Source organism: Garra rufa, chromosome 15 (genome assembly GCF_049309525.1).
Source record: "Garra rufa chromosome 15, GarRuf1.0, whole genome shotgun sequence".
Taxonomy (NCBI): domain Eukaryota; kingdom Metazoa; phylum Chordata; class Actinopteri; order Cypriniformes; family Cyprinidae; genus Garra; species Garra rufa.
This window is the reverse complement of record NC_133375.1, coordinates 29,132,135-29,147,961: the sequence shown is the minus strand read 5'-3', so window position 1 is coordinate 29,147,961 and position 15,827 is coordinate 29,132,135. Positions and strand designations below refer to the sequence as shown.

Here is a 15,827-nt window from a genome sequence, read left to right as displayed (position 1 = left end):
CCTCAACATGGAAAAAGGACACTTTATGATACAGAGGAAATTACTCCTCAGCTCATTATTCATTAAAAACAAACTGGAGATCTTTAATCCTAGTAAATGGTTTAGCATATTTTATCTGCGCCTTCAGAAAAAAAATGTAGAAATTGTACTTTTAGGGCACAAGAGCTTGTCACTGGTGCAGTACCCTTGAAGAAACATCTTTGTACCTCATTTACCACTGAAAGGTGCATATCAGTACTTTAGAGCAGAAATATGTACCCTTTACTCTAACGGTACTGCCCCAATGACAATATATTGTAGCCCTAAAGGCACAAATTTATGATTATGATTAGGATGTCATAAAAAATTATACATGCATCTTTAAATTATACATGTGTGCAAGACAGACAGAGAATGTAAGCAAACCTGTATTTCTCTCAGGTCCTTGTCAGCCAGGCCTTGTAAAGGGTCGATGAAATTCTGTTTGACATCAATGTCCAATGAATCCTTCACCTCTGCTAGCCTCTTCATACTTTCACCAACATCAACTAGAGCACCACCTACAGACAAATATGTGGTTGTTTTGTACATTTGGTTAGCGGGGGAACTGCAAACAAAATCTCTGAGGTTTTAGAAGCTGCACTCATTTTGTAAACCCACCAAAGTTGGTCTCCTCTCCGAGTTCTCTGCCATACTTTGCCATGCATTCTCCTAGCAGCCCCTCTGCCTGTGGATAACCTGGACTCTTCACCTGCCCTCTAATCTTAGACATGGTGTTCAACATCGAGAGCTTTGCACGAGATGCTGTGTGAAAATAACAGAAAGAAAAAGATGTTTTACAGTAATGACCAACAAAGTTTGTTGTGTGCATCTATTTTATAGTGTATGTAAATAAGCGCTTAAAGGAGAAGTTACAGATAATTTACTCACCCCTTTGTCATCCAAGATGTTCAAGTCTTTATTTCTTCATTCGTAAAGAAATTATGCATCTTTAGGAAAACATTTTAGGAATTAGCTTCATATAGTGGACTTCAATAGTGCCCCAAGTTTGAATTTCCAAAATGCGGTTTAAATGCAGCTTCAAATGACTCTAAATGATCCCAGCCGAGATAGAAGGGTCATATCTAGCAAAACGATCTGTCATTTTCAAAACAAATTGCCAATTTATATACTTTATAACCTCAAATGTTTGTCTTGTCTCATCTCTGTGATGTGCATGCATAGTCTGTGTAATTTGGGTCAATACAGTTAAGGTATGTTGAACAACTCCCATCTCATTTCCTTCTTCAACTTCAAAATCATCCTACATCACTGTTTTACCATTTTTTCTAAAGGGCATTCGATCTTCTTTGCATGTTCACTTTGTAAACACTGGGTCGGTACTTCTGCAGTGATGTCGGATGATTTAGAAGTTGGGGAGGAAAACAAGACGGGAGTTTTGCGACATACCCTAACTGTCTTGAACCGGAAAAAACTGTTCACGCAGGCCTAGACAAGACAAGTGTTTGAGGTTAAAAAGTACATAAATTGTCAATTTGAATAGAAAAACAGATCATTTCACTAGATAAGACCCTTCTTCCTCGGCTGGGATCGTTTAGAGCACTTTGAAGCTGCATTTAAACTGCATTTCGGAAGTTCAAACTTGGAGGCACCACTATATAATCCACTATATAGAGATAATTCCTGAAATGTTTTCCTCAAGTAACATAATTTCTTATCAACTGAAGAAAGAAAGAAAGACAAACATCTTGGATGACAATGGGGCGAGTAAATTACCTGTACATTTTTGTTCTGGAAGTGAACTTCTGCTTTAACTCATGCATGTTGCAAAGTTTCATCCTTGTTCAGCGCATGCGCTATATCTCTCCAGAAGCTATCATCAATAAAAAGTCTTTGCACTGGTTTAAACTAGAGTTGCGGTTATCTCTTAATCCTTTCAAAGAAGCGCTTGTCAACATGGGTGTCTATTGTTGCTGTCCACAACAGTTTTCCTGCGTCTGATTATGCCAACTTTCATACCATGTAAAAGCTGAAACACTATGTGAGCTGAAAAATTAATCCAAAACACAAAAACCCTTAAAGGCCAATTCACACTGACAACGCACTGACAGATACCGACAAATGGCAACAGACATGTTGGTCAGGTTTTGTCTGATCAGCATCTGTTGACGTTAGTCAGCACTTGTTTTCTCTGATTGAACATTTTAAACTCCCATTTGTCGTGTCTTGGAATGTCTGAGAACTGACATACTGTACTTTGGTGGCTGTTGGTGTTGATCTGCCTCTGTCGGTCACAGTGTAAATTGGCCTTAAGGGCACATGTGCAAGCTGAGTGTAAACTGAGTACTATGACTGTGAGTACTATGCTGATGATAAACATTTGTTTCACACACACTATACACATACCTGTAAAAACCAAAGTACACTTTGGGCTTAAGAACTATAATGCATACAAATCTCAAATAAACACAAAGATAAAATAAAAGCTTCAGGGGTGTTTTTTGGTCTTACCTGGATTGGGCTGCAGGTACTCTGATGTTTTAGAGATGACTTCTATCACAGCTTTATTTGTCACATCTACTTTCTATAGAAACACAGAGGGGAAGTCACTGCACTGAGAGAACACACACACACCACTAAAGGCCAGACACACTAACCAAAACACAATAAAATAACAATGTTTTTTTGGCATAACATTAATATCACCTTCCATATGAGGTTTATTTTGCCACAATGGCCAGCAGACTATACTTTATTAGTTCCATATAGTTTCTGCACTGAATATCATAAGATTTATTAGAACACTGCTCTTGAATTCATCTTTATTTGCTAGTATTCTATGAAACCTTTTACTAAAATAATGAATTACAGAGGAACTGAAAGAAGAGGGGCAATATCAAATCTGTTTAGCCATTAAAGGGAAAGTTCACCCAAAAATGAAAACTCTGTCATTAATTACTCATGCTCATGTCATTGTAAAACCTTTGTTCATCTTCAGAACACAAATTAAGATATTTCTGGTGAAATCCGAGAGCTTTCTGACCCTGCACAGATATAATCTCTCTTAGTTGATCGTCTGTTTATTCTGGTTTGAATAAGTAAGGTTGGGCATAAAATTTCCCAGTCAATCCTCTCTGTCAAAATCTTAAGACATGTTTACAAAGCATATGTCTTCTGCTTGTAAACATGGTGAATCTGGGTTCTACGTCAAAACGCTGACTAATGCGTCAGCAGCACCACATGCATTTTGAAAGGGAAAAGTAGAAATTGTTGAATAGAATTTTGTTTTCTTTTCACACAACAAGTGGTCTTGTAGCTTCATTAAATTACAGTTGAAACACTGATGCCACATGGACTATTTTATTGATGTCCTTACTACCTTTCTGCACCTTGAATGTGGTAGTTGCGTTGCTGTCTACGCAGGGTCAGAAAACTTTCAGATTTCATTAAAAATGTCTTAATTTGTGTTCAGAAGATGAACGAAGGTCTTACAGATTTAGAACAACATGAGGGTGTGTAATTAATGACAGAATTTTAATTTTTGGGTGAACTATCGCTTTAACGTTTAGTGTTAGTTGAACGTATATCAAGCAGTGTTTTCAGGAGACCGGATGACATTCCTTAGGTATAAAGGACAGGATTATTACATTTAAAAAAATAAGATAAGATACTGCAGTTAGTGAATAAACATTTCAGATAATTAACATTTCATCCCTAGACAGAGGTAAAGTCTTTGAATCACTTAATGTGTTTAAATCAATGTTTTCAAAGGACTGCTGGCTGCAGTGTGGGAAAATACTCTCCACTTACTTTCTCCAGGTCCTTGAACTCCTCGTCCAGTTTAGTTCCCTCAGCACCACCAACCTTCTCACTCACCATCTGACACAGAGAAAAAAAAGCCAGTTTTAATCCAGTAAACTCAAAAACATTTTTTGCTGTTCTTTATGATTTAACACCACTGTATCAGATTTCTCCTGCAAACATGATTGCATCATATCAAACTCACTTGAAACGGATTCTTTCTGGCTTAACTTGATGTTTTCACTTTAAAAGAACATGTTCAATCAAGTAGCTCAAAATAAGTTTTACACTTCTGATCATGCTCTGCAGATGGCTGGATAGGGGGAAGAGAAAATGGTTAAAGTGTCGTTTTCTGCATTTATTTTTGCAAAATTTGAAAATACGGAAACTTGTTAATGTCTCATGTTCTATGATGCTGGCATTTTTAAAGACTTTGTTACGTTGGTGATTTTTGGAAGAGTTACCATCGTGGTGAAGTGTGGAACGTGTGGTTAGGCTGAGGACCTGTTAAAAAGAGTCCAAGTTGCTTTAATTAAAAAAGCAACTAAAAATAGGATGTACACAGTACCATCCCTAATCTGCAAACAACTAACAACATTCGTGTTAAGAAATTATATCTAGTAATATGTTATTATAAAAATTTGTCTGAACTTGCATGGATAGTGATTCTACATGATGGAAACATTATCTCTACTCAGATGTTTCATGTGGGATAAACTAAAGCAAACTAAGTAAACGTAACTAAAACTAGACACATTCAAATAACCTGATTTAATTGTGTCCAAATAACACTGTCTTTTAGTGTGGAGTGTTCGATGAGTTCCGTCATGAAATACACGTTTTTCAACCCGACCAACCAGTATGGGAGCGTATCATTTTGGTTCGTATGCCTTTAGGGTTTTATATCTTTAGGTTCGCTGTTAAAAATGCCAGTGTAAACGCTAAGTGGACGAGTACCAAATGTATCATTTTCCTATTTGGTCCAGACCAAATAAACCAAACGAACCGAACTAAAAGTGAACATAGGGCTGGGCGATAAAACGATAACGATATATATCGCGATAGACAAGAGATCGATATCAATAAAAAATGTGTTCGATAAAACGTTCGATATTTTGTATTCTTGGTCGGCCTGCCCAGCCCCCCTTTAACGTTCAGTTCATAGCGCCAGATCACAATAGAAGTTAAGGTTATCTTTCCTACAGAACGGATCCATGTTGTTGTATTAAACAAACTAAATAGCCTTATGTTATTTATCTTATTTACACGACGGCATGTCATTTCTGTCTCTACAGGATCGCGCGTTTACAATGTCTCCTCACAGACGGGATCGCGGACTCCATTCATAAAAACGGACTTTACTATAGGGCGGAATGCCGCGGAATTCGTCGATTTTTGGACCAATAAATCAAAAGTTGATCTGTTAATTAATTCAGATCGCGATATGGACTAGTGTCTGTGAAAACTGAAATGCAAAAAGACCGTTTCAATAAGAATCCTGCATGTTCCGTTTGCCTCTGTGTGTTATGAATGAATGGAGGAGACGCGTTTTATTTTCACTACACGCATACTGCACACTTGACGCTCCCAAATAAAATTTTTGGCCTTTGCATCTCACATGAACAGACAAACTCCAATAAATACATCTCCAAAGCTGCTGTGAATGTCACTTTTTGTCAATTTTACCGTTTCATTAGTGAAACTAGCATCATTCATACTGTATTACACACTGAAACTTCACGGCAACCTGTCAAAATAAAAGTACGGTTTAACATGTAACAGAACAATATTAGTCTTTTATTACTTTGTACAGTATAATGTAGGTGTTTATATATTCACATTTAAATAATTTACTTAAAACAATATATATGATAAAAAATAAAATAAAGAGTCACCACTTAATTGTTGAAAAAATACTATTATTATTAAACCTTTTTTTAACTGAATATAATTTTTCTTCTATGTATTAATTTTAACAGTAAAGCTCCGTTTATTTTTTCTTTTTAAAAATAAATCTGTGATTTTGCTTTCATTTGGTTATCAGAAAAATTAAAACAAGAATTTCTGAAAAAAACATTTTTTTGTTCAAAATGTTGAAAGTTTTGGACTTATTTTTTCACTTAAATATTTTTGTTATTACGCAAAGTATAGGCTAAAGTAACGGGAAAGAATTAATGTTGGCTACTGGCAACCAGCAATCTGTGCAGAAATAAATATAATCAGCCAAGTACTTTACAACAACCTCTGACCCGTGGTCAAGCCGTACTTCTGAGCCATACATTAGCTTGACCATTCACTTCATCGACAATGAATGGGGTTTGAATTGATGATTAAGAGATAATTAAGTATATATTGCGACTTTAGACTTATGTTTACATTTTAATTATTTGAGTTTTTCATGGTTGTTTACATTTCTGTCTTTATAACTGAGGGGATTATGATCAGAGGCAGGTTAAGTTTAAAATAAAAATGCTTGAGTGTAATATATTTTACTCCTGGTCCTTATTTTAAATGGGTCATAAAAATATCAATAATTATCGATATCGACCGATATGAAACAATGATATCGTGATACAGTTTTCAGCCATATCGCCCAGCCCTAAGTGAACACACCCTAAATCATGTTCAGTCAATGAGTTTTTTTTTTTACTGTAATTTAATTAGTTAATTGTATTACAATGACAGTAAAGTATGCAAAATGCAATGAAACTGCATAAGCTTACACTGATCACACCACAAAAATAAACCAAGACACAAACACACAGTGTGACCAATTTTAATCCAACTGACCCTTTAAAAAAAACCTGCCCTTCTTAGTTACTGTTGCTATGTCCGACAAACAATGACGCTCCCACAGTACATATCATACTCTCATGCAGTGAAAAATACATTGTGTAACAAAGAGGAAACTGACAATACGCAGACAGACAAGACAGCAGGTTACTTCTGGTATGAAACAAGGTCTCAGCTTTAAAATGTTGTAATTTTTTAAGAAAAAATAAATTGTGGCTCTTTAATGTGTCATGAGAGATCACTGTATTGCCTTATTAGATCCATTACATGTGAAACCGATAACCTTTTCTTCTTTACTTAAAACATGAATGTACATCAGAATGTATGTTATTTCAACAGTGGAAAGTTTATTTTCAAGTTTAAGTCCACCAAAGTTAAGCTACTCTCCTTTCTGATTTGTTTATCGGACATAATGGCGGATTCTGCATTATGATTGGTCAAATCGCCTGTCAATCAAGCTGTTTGCGAAGGGTCAATTCATGAACAAATAACTGCTAACTAAATCTTTCAGGGTGATCAGTGACTCTAACTTACTTAACAGAGATATTTATATCAAAATGAAAGAAGATTTGAAGGTTTGTGACATGCATTAGAATCATTACTCACTTAAGTTCTACTGACACCATGTAATCAAAGACATATATGTGCAAAGAGTAATGACATGTTAGTTAAACAGAAATATTAAAACTTATAAAAGAAGAAAAAATTTGCCTGATTCTATAACACAAGAATGATTTTAAAATATGATTCAACCAGTTCACTTTTAGAAGTGTCAGTGATTATGTAAGTCATTGACAATGTCCCTGAATGTCAAGCAGAGAAAATACTAATAATGTTATGTAAAAGAAAAGCTGTGTGGTGTCAGAAGCTCATTTTTCAAATCTAAACCACACATAAAAGCAAGGACAGCAGCAGTTTAAAATCAGACATGACAAACACCAAAATTTGCCTCAGGATCTGTGACAGACGTCTATGAAGTTACACTTCCCCTCCACCTCTGGATTCCACACAATTTATAAATTGCGCAGAAAATAGCTAACTTTCACAAGGCACTCATTTTAGCACTGTACACATGTAAATCCAATTAACCCTCCCCTCGACCCATATCTCTTGTGCTTACTTAGGAGGGATCATTTTTCCCTCTGTACGTCCATTGCGTTCATTCTTAAAACTTTGACTGGCTCTAATAAGAAAATGTACTCTTAGTAAATCATTGTGAATATTATACAGTACACTATGCATTAGTTGACTACATCAAGACTCCACTTAATGAAAGAGACAACAAAAAAAGCTTTGTGTGAACCTGTGTCTGCCACAACAGTTGTTGTTCTCAGGACTCGGGAACACATGCTTGTCCCACATCTTAATGTCCTGAACATGCAATAGGGAACCAAAGACAGTGACCGTGCAACTGTTGAAACAAGGCCACATGTCAAGTTTCAATCCTCACTAACATATGTTATTCATTTCAATGGATATTTTGACCCTAACTGGAGGAAGCGTATATATTTCAACATGGAAAGAACTGCATGTTTGTCATATCACGTCATAAGAGCATTAATCACAAACACATGTCATTTTATGGTTGTAACTTGCCATGTTGAGAAGCTCATTTAGTGTTTTTGCTATTTCTGGGACTGTTAAAGATTATTTATCTATAACCACCTGTATCCTTGAATTTCTCTCCTATACTGGAAGCGTTTTCTACGGTCTACTCTAGGGCTGTCACAATTCCTTGATTCAATTTGAGTACTTGATTTAAAAAAAAAATCCTCAACTGTGTCGTGTGACCGGCAAAATACAGGAAGTGGCGCAAGAATCTATGAAATGTGTTATTAGACTGTTTTCAAAGGCTGCGTGACACATTAAACCCATTTAAAGGGGTCATATGATGTAATTTCATATTTTGCTTTGTCTTTGGAGTGTTACAAGATGTTTGTGCAAATATAAGATCTGTAAAGTTGCAAAGATTAAAGTCTCAAACCCAAATATATATTCTTTATAAAACTTAAGACTCAACCACACCTTCCTAAAAAGGCTCATTCAAACACGCCCACACTAATCAATGTCACAGTGTGGGAACATTTGCATAACACCACCCAAATATATACGCAAAGAAATAAGGTATAACTTTTATTCTTACCGTAGTATTGTTGCAGGTGCCGCTGTGTGTTTCAATACGAAAGCGAAACTTCTATGCTTGGCCTTCCAAATGAGTAAACAACTATAAATCAGTGGCTAAGTTATATTTAACACTGTTCCAGAACAGTACAATGCAAATATTCCAGTGTGTAAAACACATTTTACAAAGGACTATTTCCTGAACCTGGGAGAGCAGCCTACAATGCCTGTGTTAACGCCGGCTGTGAACATGGGCAATTTCTTTAAAATGGGGCAATTCTAACTTTGCAAGGACAATCTGGCACTTCTGACTCACAGCCTGTAAGTACGTTTCATTTAAAGAATTTGCAACTGACTATTCAAAGTAGGCTTGGGCGGTAATACGATAATATGGTATACCGCGGGATCTAAAAATAGCAATGGTATCAGTTTCAATACCGTTATACCGTCCTAAAAAACAATGCACTTATATAGGAGACAAGGATTAAATATTAAATATAAATTATTTAATGCCTAAAAATGCGTATTAGTGATGCGCGGATGGCGGTTATATCCACGGGCGCTGCGGATAATCCGCGGGTCGGGTAGGTCGGGTAATAAAAAAATGCATTCTGATTGTGTGCAGGTGGGTCGCGGGTGGATGAGATAAATCAATAATGATGCTAATATTAACCACATTTTCTAAAACATGACATGTTTTATGTACTTTTTTCATCAGGCAGACGATTTCATTTGTGTGTAGTTTTTGGTGACAGAAACGGTGACATTCCCTATAAAGTTTGAAGGGAGTTATGCCTGTGCTAATCCTATTGAGCACGGTAATGCAGTGGTCGGCTTTGCATTTACCCACTTCTCTGACGCGCATCATTCAGTAGTGTCCTGCATTATCCAAAATTAGGGATGCACGATATTTATCGGACAGATAAATTATCAACCGATTTGGGTAAAAATGAAGTCATTTTATTGCTCCGATAAATAAATGAAACCCGATCCGATAAAAGTACTCTTGCTGGTAAAATCAATCAATCAGTTTATCTGAGATTGATCTGCTTTCCGAGTGCAAGTGACTGCTGCTGTAAACTGCAGTGACTCTCGGCCTTTGTCGCGTTTAATACGTCATCATCTGTCGTCATCATCGCCTTCGCAGGTCTGGAAGTTTTTCACGGTGACAGAGGAGCACAATGCTACTGCTATTTGCAACACATGTTTAGCAAAGATTCCGAGAGGAGGTGAAAAGCCGTTAAGTTTTAACAATCTTATATCTCACTTCAGCGGTCGTCATTGCGGTGAATCTGTTTTAGGGGCCGTTCACATGTCGCGTCTAAAAACGCGTGGAAAACGCTGAAGCGCCGCCTTCTCTTTCTTTCCAAACCCAGTCTTTGCCAAACCGCTCTGTAGTTTGAGCTCCAGTGGCGTCTGCCGTTGCTAAGCAGCCATGACATGCGCTCTCCATAAAGACGCGGTAGTTTCAGCAAAGAATAAATAGATTTTCAGCATTAAAAATTGCTTGCAGTAGCTCTGTTATCAAATTTATTTAAAAATGTTTATTCCTGTACAGCTTTGATAAGCTGTTTCTCCACCTTGCCAGTGCTTTCAGTGTTATTAAGGGAAAGGATGAAGCTGATTTGTTGGTTCATGTCACATGACCTGCGTTGCGCTTGCAGAATTCTGAAGAGTTGAGATGTTTTTATCTCGATTCTGATGTTTTATTCCCCGCCTTGTACGATTTGGCTGCTGCACACATTCATAATATGATCAATAAGAATGGACTACATGTACATGTAGCTTTACGACAGACATTTAGACATCTGACTTTACTCCATGATGCACTTTTCATTTTTTCCAGGTTGACAAAATGTCAAAGCATTTTATTTTATTTAGAATTGTGGTGCCTTACACAAAAAAATAAAAACATTTTTGAAGAGTCAGGACTGTTTGCTATGATTGTTAGACCCAGATATATAATATAAATTTCATTAGTTTATCTTAGATTTTGTATTCTCCTGTGTGCACAAAATTATCATATAATAATATGAATGTATTGGTTATCGGTATCGGTATCGGCCAAAAGAAGGACTTAATTATCGGCTATCGGTATCGGTTAGAATTTTTCATATCGTGCATCCCTATCCAAAATCATGACAGTCCACCACATGAATAGCCAATTCAATCGCATGTTAATAAATTGAAATATTCCCTAAAAACACCCAGTAAAGACAGTGATGTGGTCAGGACCGTGGCAGCTTCTTTTGAAATATATTTGACGATTGTGCCTGATGCGCCCGCGCTGTCCACAGATGCTGCCTGTTCATTCATACGTGATAGCATATCAGCCTAGGCGCGCAGTGGTATAATAATAATTATTATTGATTATTTGAATCAGTAGATTATAACGAAAACAATACCTTAACAATGAAAAGAAGCAGATTTTTACGATCAGACATTTCTTAAACTGGTGAACCCCTGTAAACATTAGTCCAAGCATGCATTCAAATAGTAAGTTCAGAACGGCTCTAATACAGAGAAAACCCAAACGATTTCGAAATACATAAAACTTACGTGGTTGGAACTACCTGTGGTTAGAAGCAGTTTCTTGTTAGTAAGACATGTGGGCTTAATAAATTTTGTTTTTGAGCACAATTTGCAAGCTACAATCTATATCTTCCATTTAAACTAAATATAAATGCATTTTAATCTATGTATTTTTGTGCGTCCTCTATAAGCACCGTTTATGAGTAGTGTGTGTGCACAAATGCCTGAGGGAACCCGGAGTATGACGTAAGAGGGAAGCCGTGATGAATCAAACATCAAATAAAGCGTAATGACAGGGGGAAAAAGAAAATGAGTCATTAGGTGCCATGTTCAATATAGCTGCATTTTTGAGATCTCTAATCAGTTAAATAGCCGAAGTTATTACTCGGTTACGTCATTAACAACGGCCCTACATTGTTGAACTAATGTGGTTCAAACGACGGAGATGCGACCATGTTCGGGAAACACTTGTGACTAGCTAGTTCGTTTCCACAACAATGCATCGTACTATGGAGGTTAACCAGCGAGTTATGTCGTTCTACGGGAAACGCACCCCTGGATGTCTATGTTAATTTAATTCTGTTTAGACTATTGTATTTGCACTTTTTTATAAACTGCTATTTGTTGCTAATAAAAGTTGTTAATATTGTTGTGCATGTTATTTTGTTATTGTTTCAGTATTAGTGTTTGGTATTCAGTTTCTGAACGGTTTAGGCACAAGCCAACAGTTTGGTGACACTGTCTGACCCTTATGTCATAATTTTTTTATTATTCACAGTAATACCGTATACCGAGGTAAAATAGGGAAGCGGTTTGACGGTATCAAAATTTGGATACCGCCCAAGCCTAATTCAAACACAAGTCTTGAGCAGTGTAGAATAGTGCCACTTTGTTTGTCGTTTCTATGACCACAAATGCAGACATGGTGTTGTGTTTACGCAACGATACCTGCTCACCGTAATATCAAACCCTAGGTATTGGAATCGGTATCAGAGGCAAAAAAGGCGGATTGGAGCATCCTTAATGTTTATTTGGGAACACAACGCGCAGCATTTCATCAGATTTCAAATTAATTATTTTTTTTAGAGGCTGAAATCACTGACAGCACGTGCTGCATGTTTAGAAACGTGACACTGCACGCTGAACAGAGCAGGACACTTAACAGATTTAAACAGTCAACAAACTTTAACGCTATAGTATACTATAGTGCATGTTTTTATATCATTGCTAAGTAATTCATTTGTTGACTATATACTGTATTAGTAGAGAAAGGTATCAAGGATGAGAGGACACGCACGTTAACGGCACCACAAGTGTGACCCCAATGTTTAAATGTCATGATTTTTCCATTTATTTGCCATTAGTTTATATCCAGCTGGTCATATTGTTAGCCAGCAAAGTTGCAGATTTAAAGATGTGACGTGAGAAAGCAAATTGTGTTCATTCAGCCGACAGAAATCCTGCATAGTTTTACATTACATCATATCTGTCCCAAATCGTTAATTTTCATAAAAACTTAACCCTAGGCCTTATGTATTGTGCATTTTAAGCGAAACATTTGTATTTCTGTAGCTCTAATAAACACTGCATGCTTCATATAGAGCTATAATTTAGGTTTTAGCCTTTTCTTCATCTTGCATCTCGTTGTGCACTTAATTCCACAATGCCTTGTTCTTATTTATTTGATATTACTAATTGTTCAACAAAAATATGTATTAAAATTAAGATACAAATTATACAAAATGAAATTTGTTCAAAAAAGGGATTTTCCACAAACAAAAACATGCGAAGTGGTCAAAAATTGTGTCTGACCCTCTCCAATTCTCCCAGCGTATTGCCGTCCAATTAATACCACGTCCTTTATGATTTACAAATTACACTTCTTTCATAATTAACAGACTAAACTGAAACAAAACAAGCAAATAATATTTAAACATAAATGTAAAACTGAAAAGAAATTTTCTTAAATGGCTACAACAACAATATAGAGCACACTTTCGCTTTCCTGATCTGTTGTTTTAAACACCGAACTTTAAACTCATCTATGCTGCTTTTTTGATTATTCTTGAAGTAAACTTTTGCCCGTTTGGTGAATAAATAAACTTTTTAGACTTCTGGTCTGAGAGTATACATTAATACAACATCCATGTGTATGTCATTTCAATACTATGGCCTTCGTGTAGATATTTAAAGACGGCCATCTTTAGCGTGACTGTTAATATGAAATAACACTTTACAATAAGTCCATTTGTAACACATCAACTAAGATTTAGGAAAGCTGTAGAATAGAAGTGTTGTTCCTTGTTACAGTGTGTTAATTTCAACATGTACTGATATAAGTAAAAGTTAAGTATAAGTTGGTTTTGTTAATATTAATGAACTATGAAATAACTTTAATGATCAATATAAATAACATTAATATTTATTCATTAAAGTATGGTTTAGTACTTTTTTTTAAAATAGTAAAGCACTATTTCAGTTTCCGTTCAGTACCCATTTTCAAAAACTATTGGTTGATTAATCGGTATCGGCCAGTGTGGTCCACCCTAGCTATTGGTATCTGTAAAAACCTGTATCGGTTGACCTCCGGTAAAAAAATTTGTCAGGCCATTGGCACCCTCTGCAAGGCATTTTTAATAATGAGTAATGTATGTTAGCTCTTATAATATATTATGTATTTTCAGTTTTGTTTAATAAAACTATATCATTACTTTATATGCTTTATGTGTAAATGAAATATCATTACTTTATATGCTTTGGATACTTTATTTTAACTCACTTTTATTGCGTCAATGCTTTTATATATGTATTTGAAGTAACTTTAAAGGCTATTGTTTGCTTAGGTCTATTTTTAATTCCTACAAAAAATAAATTATAATAATCTGATTACTCGATTAATCATCAGAATAATCAACCATTTACTCGATTACCAAAATAATCGTTAGTGACAACCTTAACTACTAAAACCATAATCATGCAGGACTAGTTTGTGAAAAAAAACAAACACAATCCAATTGATCTTTTAAGTACGTCCAAAGTTTAAAAAGACCTTTTCCTCAAAACTATTTAAAAGCCATTAAGGGAGTTTCTTGCAACATCTGCTATATGGATTACAAAGACATCTCTCTTTCTGCTCAGTTTGAGAAAAATAGCATTGCAATTCAAGTTATTTAAACTAGGGCTGTCTATTGAAATAATGACATGCATATTATTTGAATAATATTTGTTGACTAAAGCCAACAAATTAAGGACAGGACACTGTGGCACACAAAAACAGATTTCACAGCTTTTTATAAACAGTGCCTTTAAAAGTCAATAAAATGAATGTAAGCTTATCACTGACTGTCCATAGCAAACCATTTTGCAATCAAGTTTGTCCATATGTCTCTGGCAGACTTTCATACAGAATTCTTACATTGCATTTGCAATATGTTTAACTGTTAGTGTAATGTACATATGCAGATTGAGGTGATATAAAAAACAACACATTAATTGTATTATTTGTTTTAACATCACCATGCAAAAAAGCAACCCTAAACAACTTGACATAATTTTATCAAGTTGAATAACACAGTTATTTTAAGCCGAACACATCAGCACAAGAACGCTCCATTTACAACTGTAGCTGTGTTTGACACAGAGGTGTCTGCTTGCAGTGACCTTTTCACTCCTCTATATCCTTTAAGCATGTTTGCATTTGTGCAATTCAGTTTGTTTGGTAGACCAGGGTAGAAAGAAACGAATTAATAATTAACCAGTGTTTTGTGCAAGTCAAGCGGTGCATCCAAACGTCTCCAACATGTTGAGGTGGGGAAAGACACTGGATAGAGTCATCGCCATAAACTGGGTAGAAAACATGATACGGCTTAGATTAAGGCCACAGATAAAGACTGACGTGTTCAAGTTCCCTTTAATTTAACATTCCAATGAAGGCAATATTACCAGTGGCACATTCCCAAACTATTTAAAACCCAGTTTCATAAACAATCTTGTGAAACTAGAGGAATTTATTTACAGAACTACATTTTCTAATATTTTTCAGATACTTTTAATGTTTTTAAAAGAAGTCTTTTTTCCTCACTGCATTTATTTGTTTTAATGTTTTAATATATTTTCAAACGTTATGTTAAAGTTGAATTTGAAAGAATCATTTCTTATTATCAACACTGAAAACAGTTGTGTAAATTAATATTTTTGTGGAAATAATGTCAGTTTTATATTTGATGAATAGAATGTTCATGTTAATAACAATTAAAAACTATTTTTTTTAATAACAATCATGTAAAAGTCAGTGCTGTCACTTTTAATCAGTTTAATGCATCTTTGCATTACTATTTTTCAAAAAAAAAAAAAAAAATCTGATGCATATATCAGAAAATGTACATTCCAAGAAATCCAGAGAGACACCAAAAGACCATTTGTTCTTTCCAAGAGTAATGATCTCATTCAGACACTCCTGCTCAGAAAGTGGGCAACATGATTATGTATATTTATGAGGGAAAGAGGCCTTATCAGCAGCTGAAGAGATAATACAGAGGCTTGGCTCTGACACACACTGTCGATAAAGTATGCAAAGTAATGCTAACTTTGACACAAATATG

At 35.5% G+C, this 15,827-nt stretch overlaps 1 protein-coding gene across 3 annotated transcripts in view; it reads right to left on the bottom strand.

The window, feature by feature from the left end:
• The window catches only part of sh3gl1b (SH3-domain GRB2-like 1b), a 31,909-nt gene that overhangs the window by 7,815 nt on the left and 8,267 nt on the right, over window positions 1-15,827 (bottom strand). For all 3 annotated transcript variants that reach the window (XM_073818952.1, XM_073818953.1, XM_073818954.1), the window contains exons 2-5: window positions 3,790-3,858; window positions 2,491-2,563; window positions 640-783; window positions 406-539 (exon numbers count right to left, since the gene is read on the bottom strand). In XM_073818952.1, the coding sequence (XP_073675053.1) occupies window positions 406-539; window positions 640-783; window positions 2,491-2,563; window positions 3,790-3,858 (420 nt within the window). The remainder of the gene's footprint in view (window positions 1-405; window positions 540-639; window positions 784-2,490; window positions 2,564-3,789; window positions 3,859-15,827) is intronic.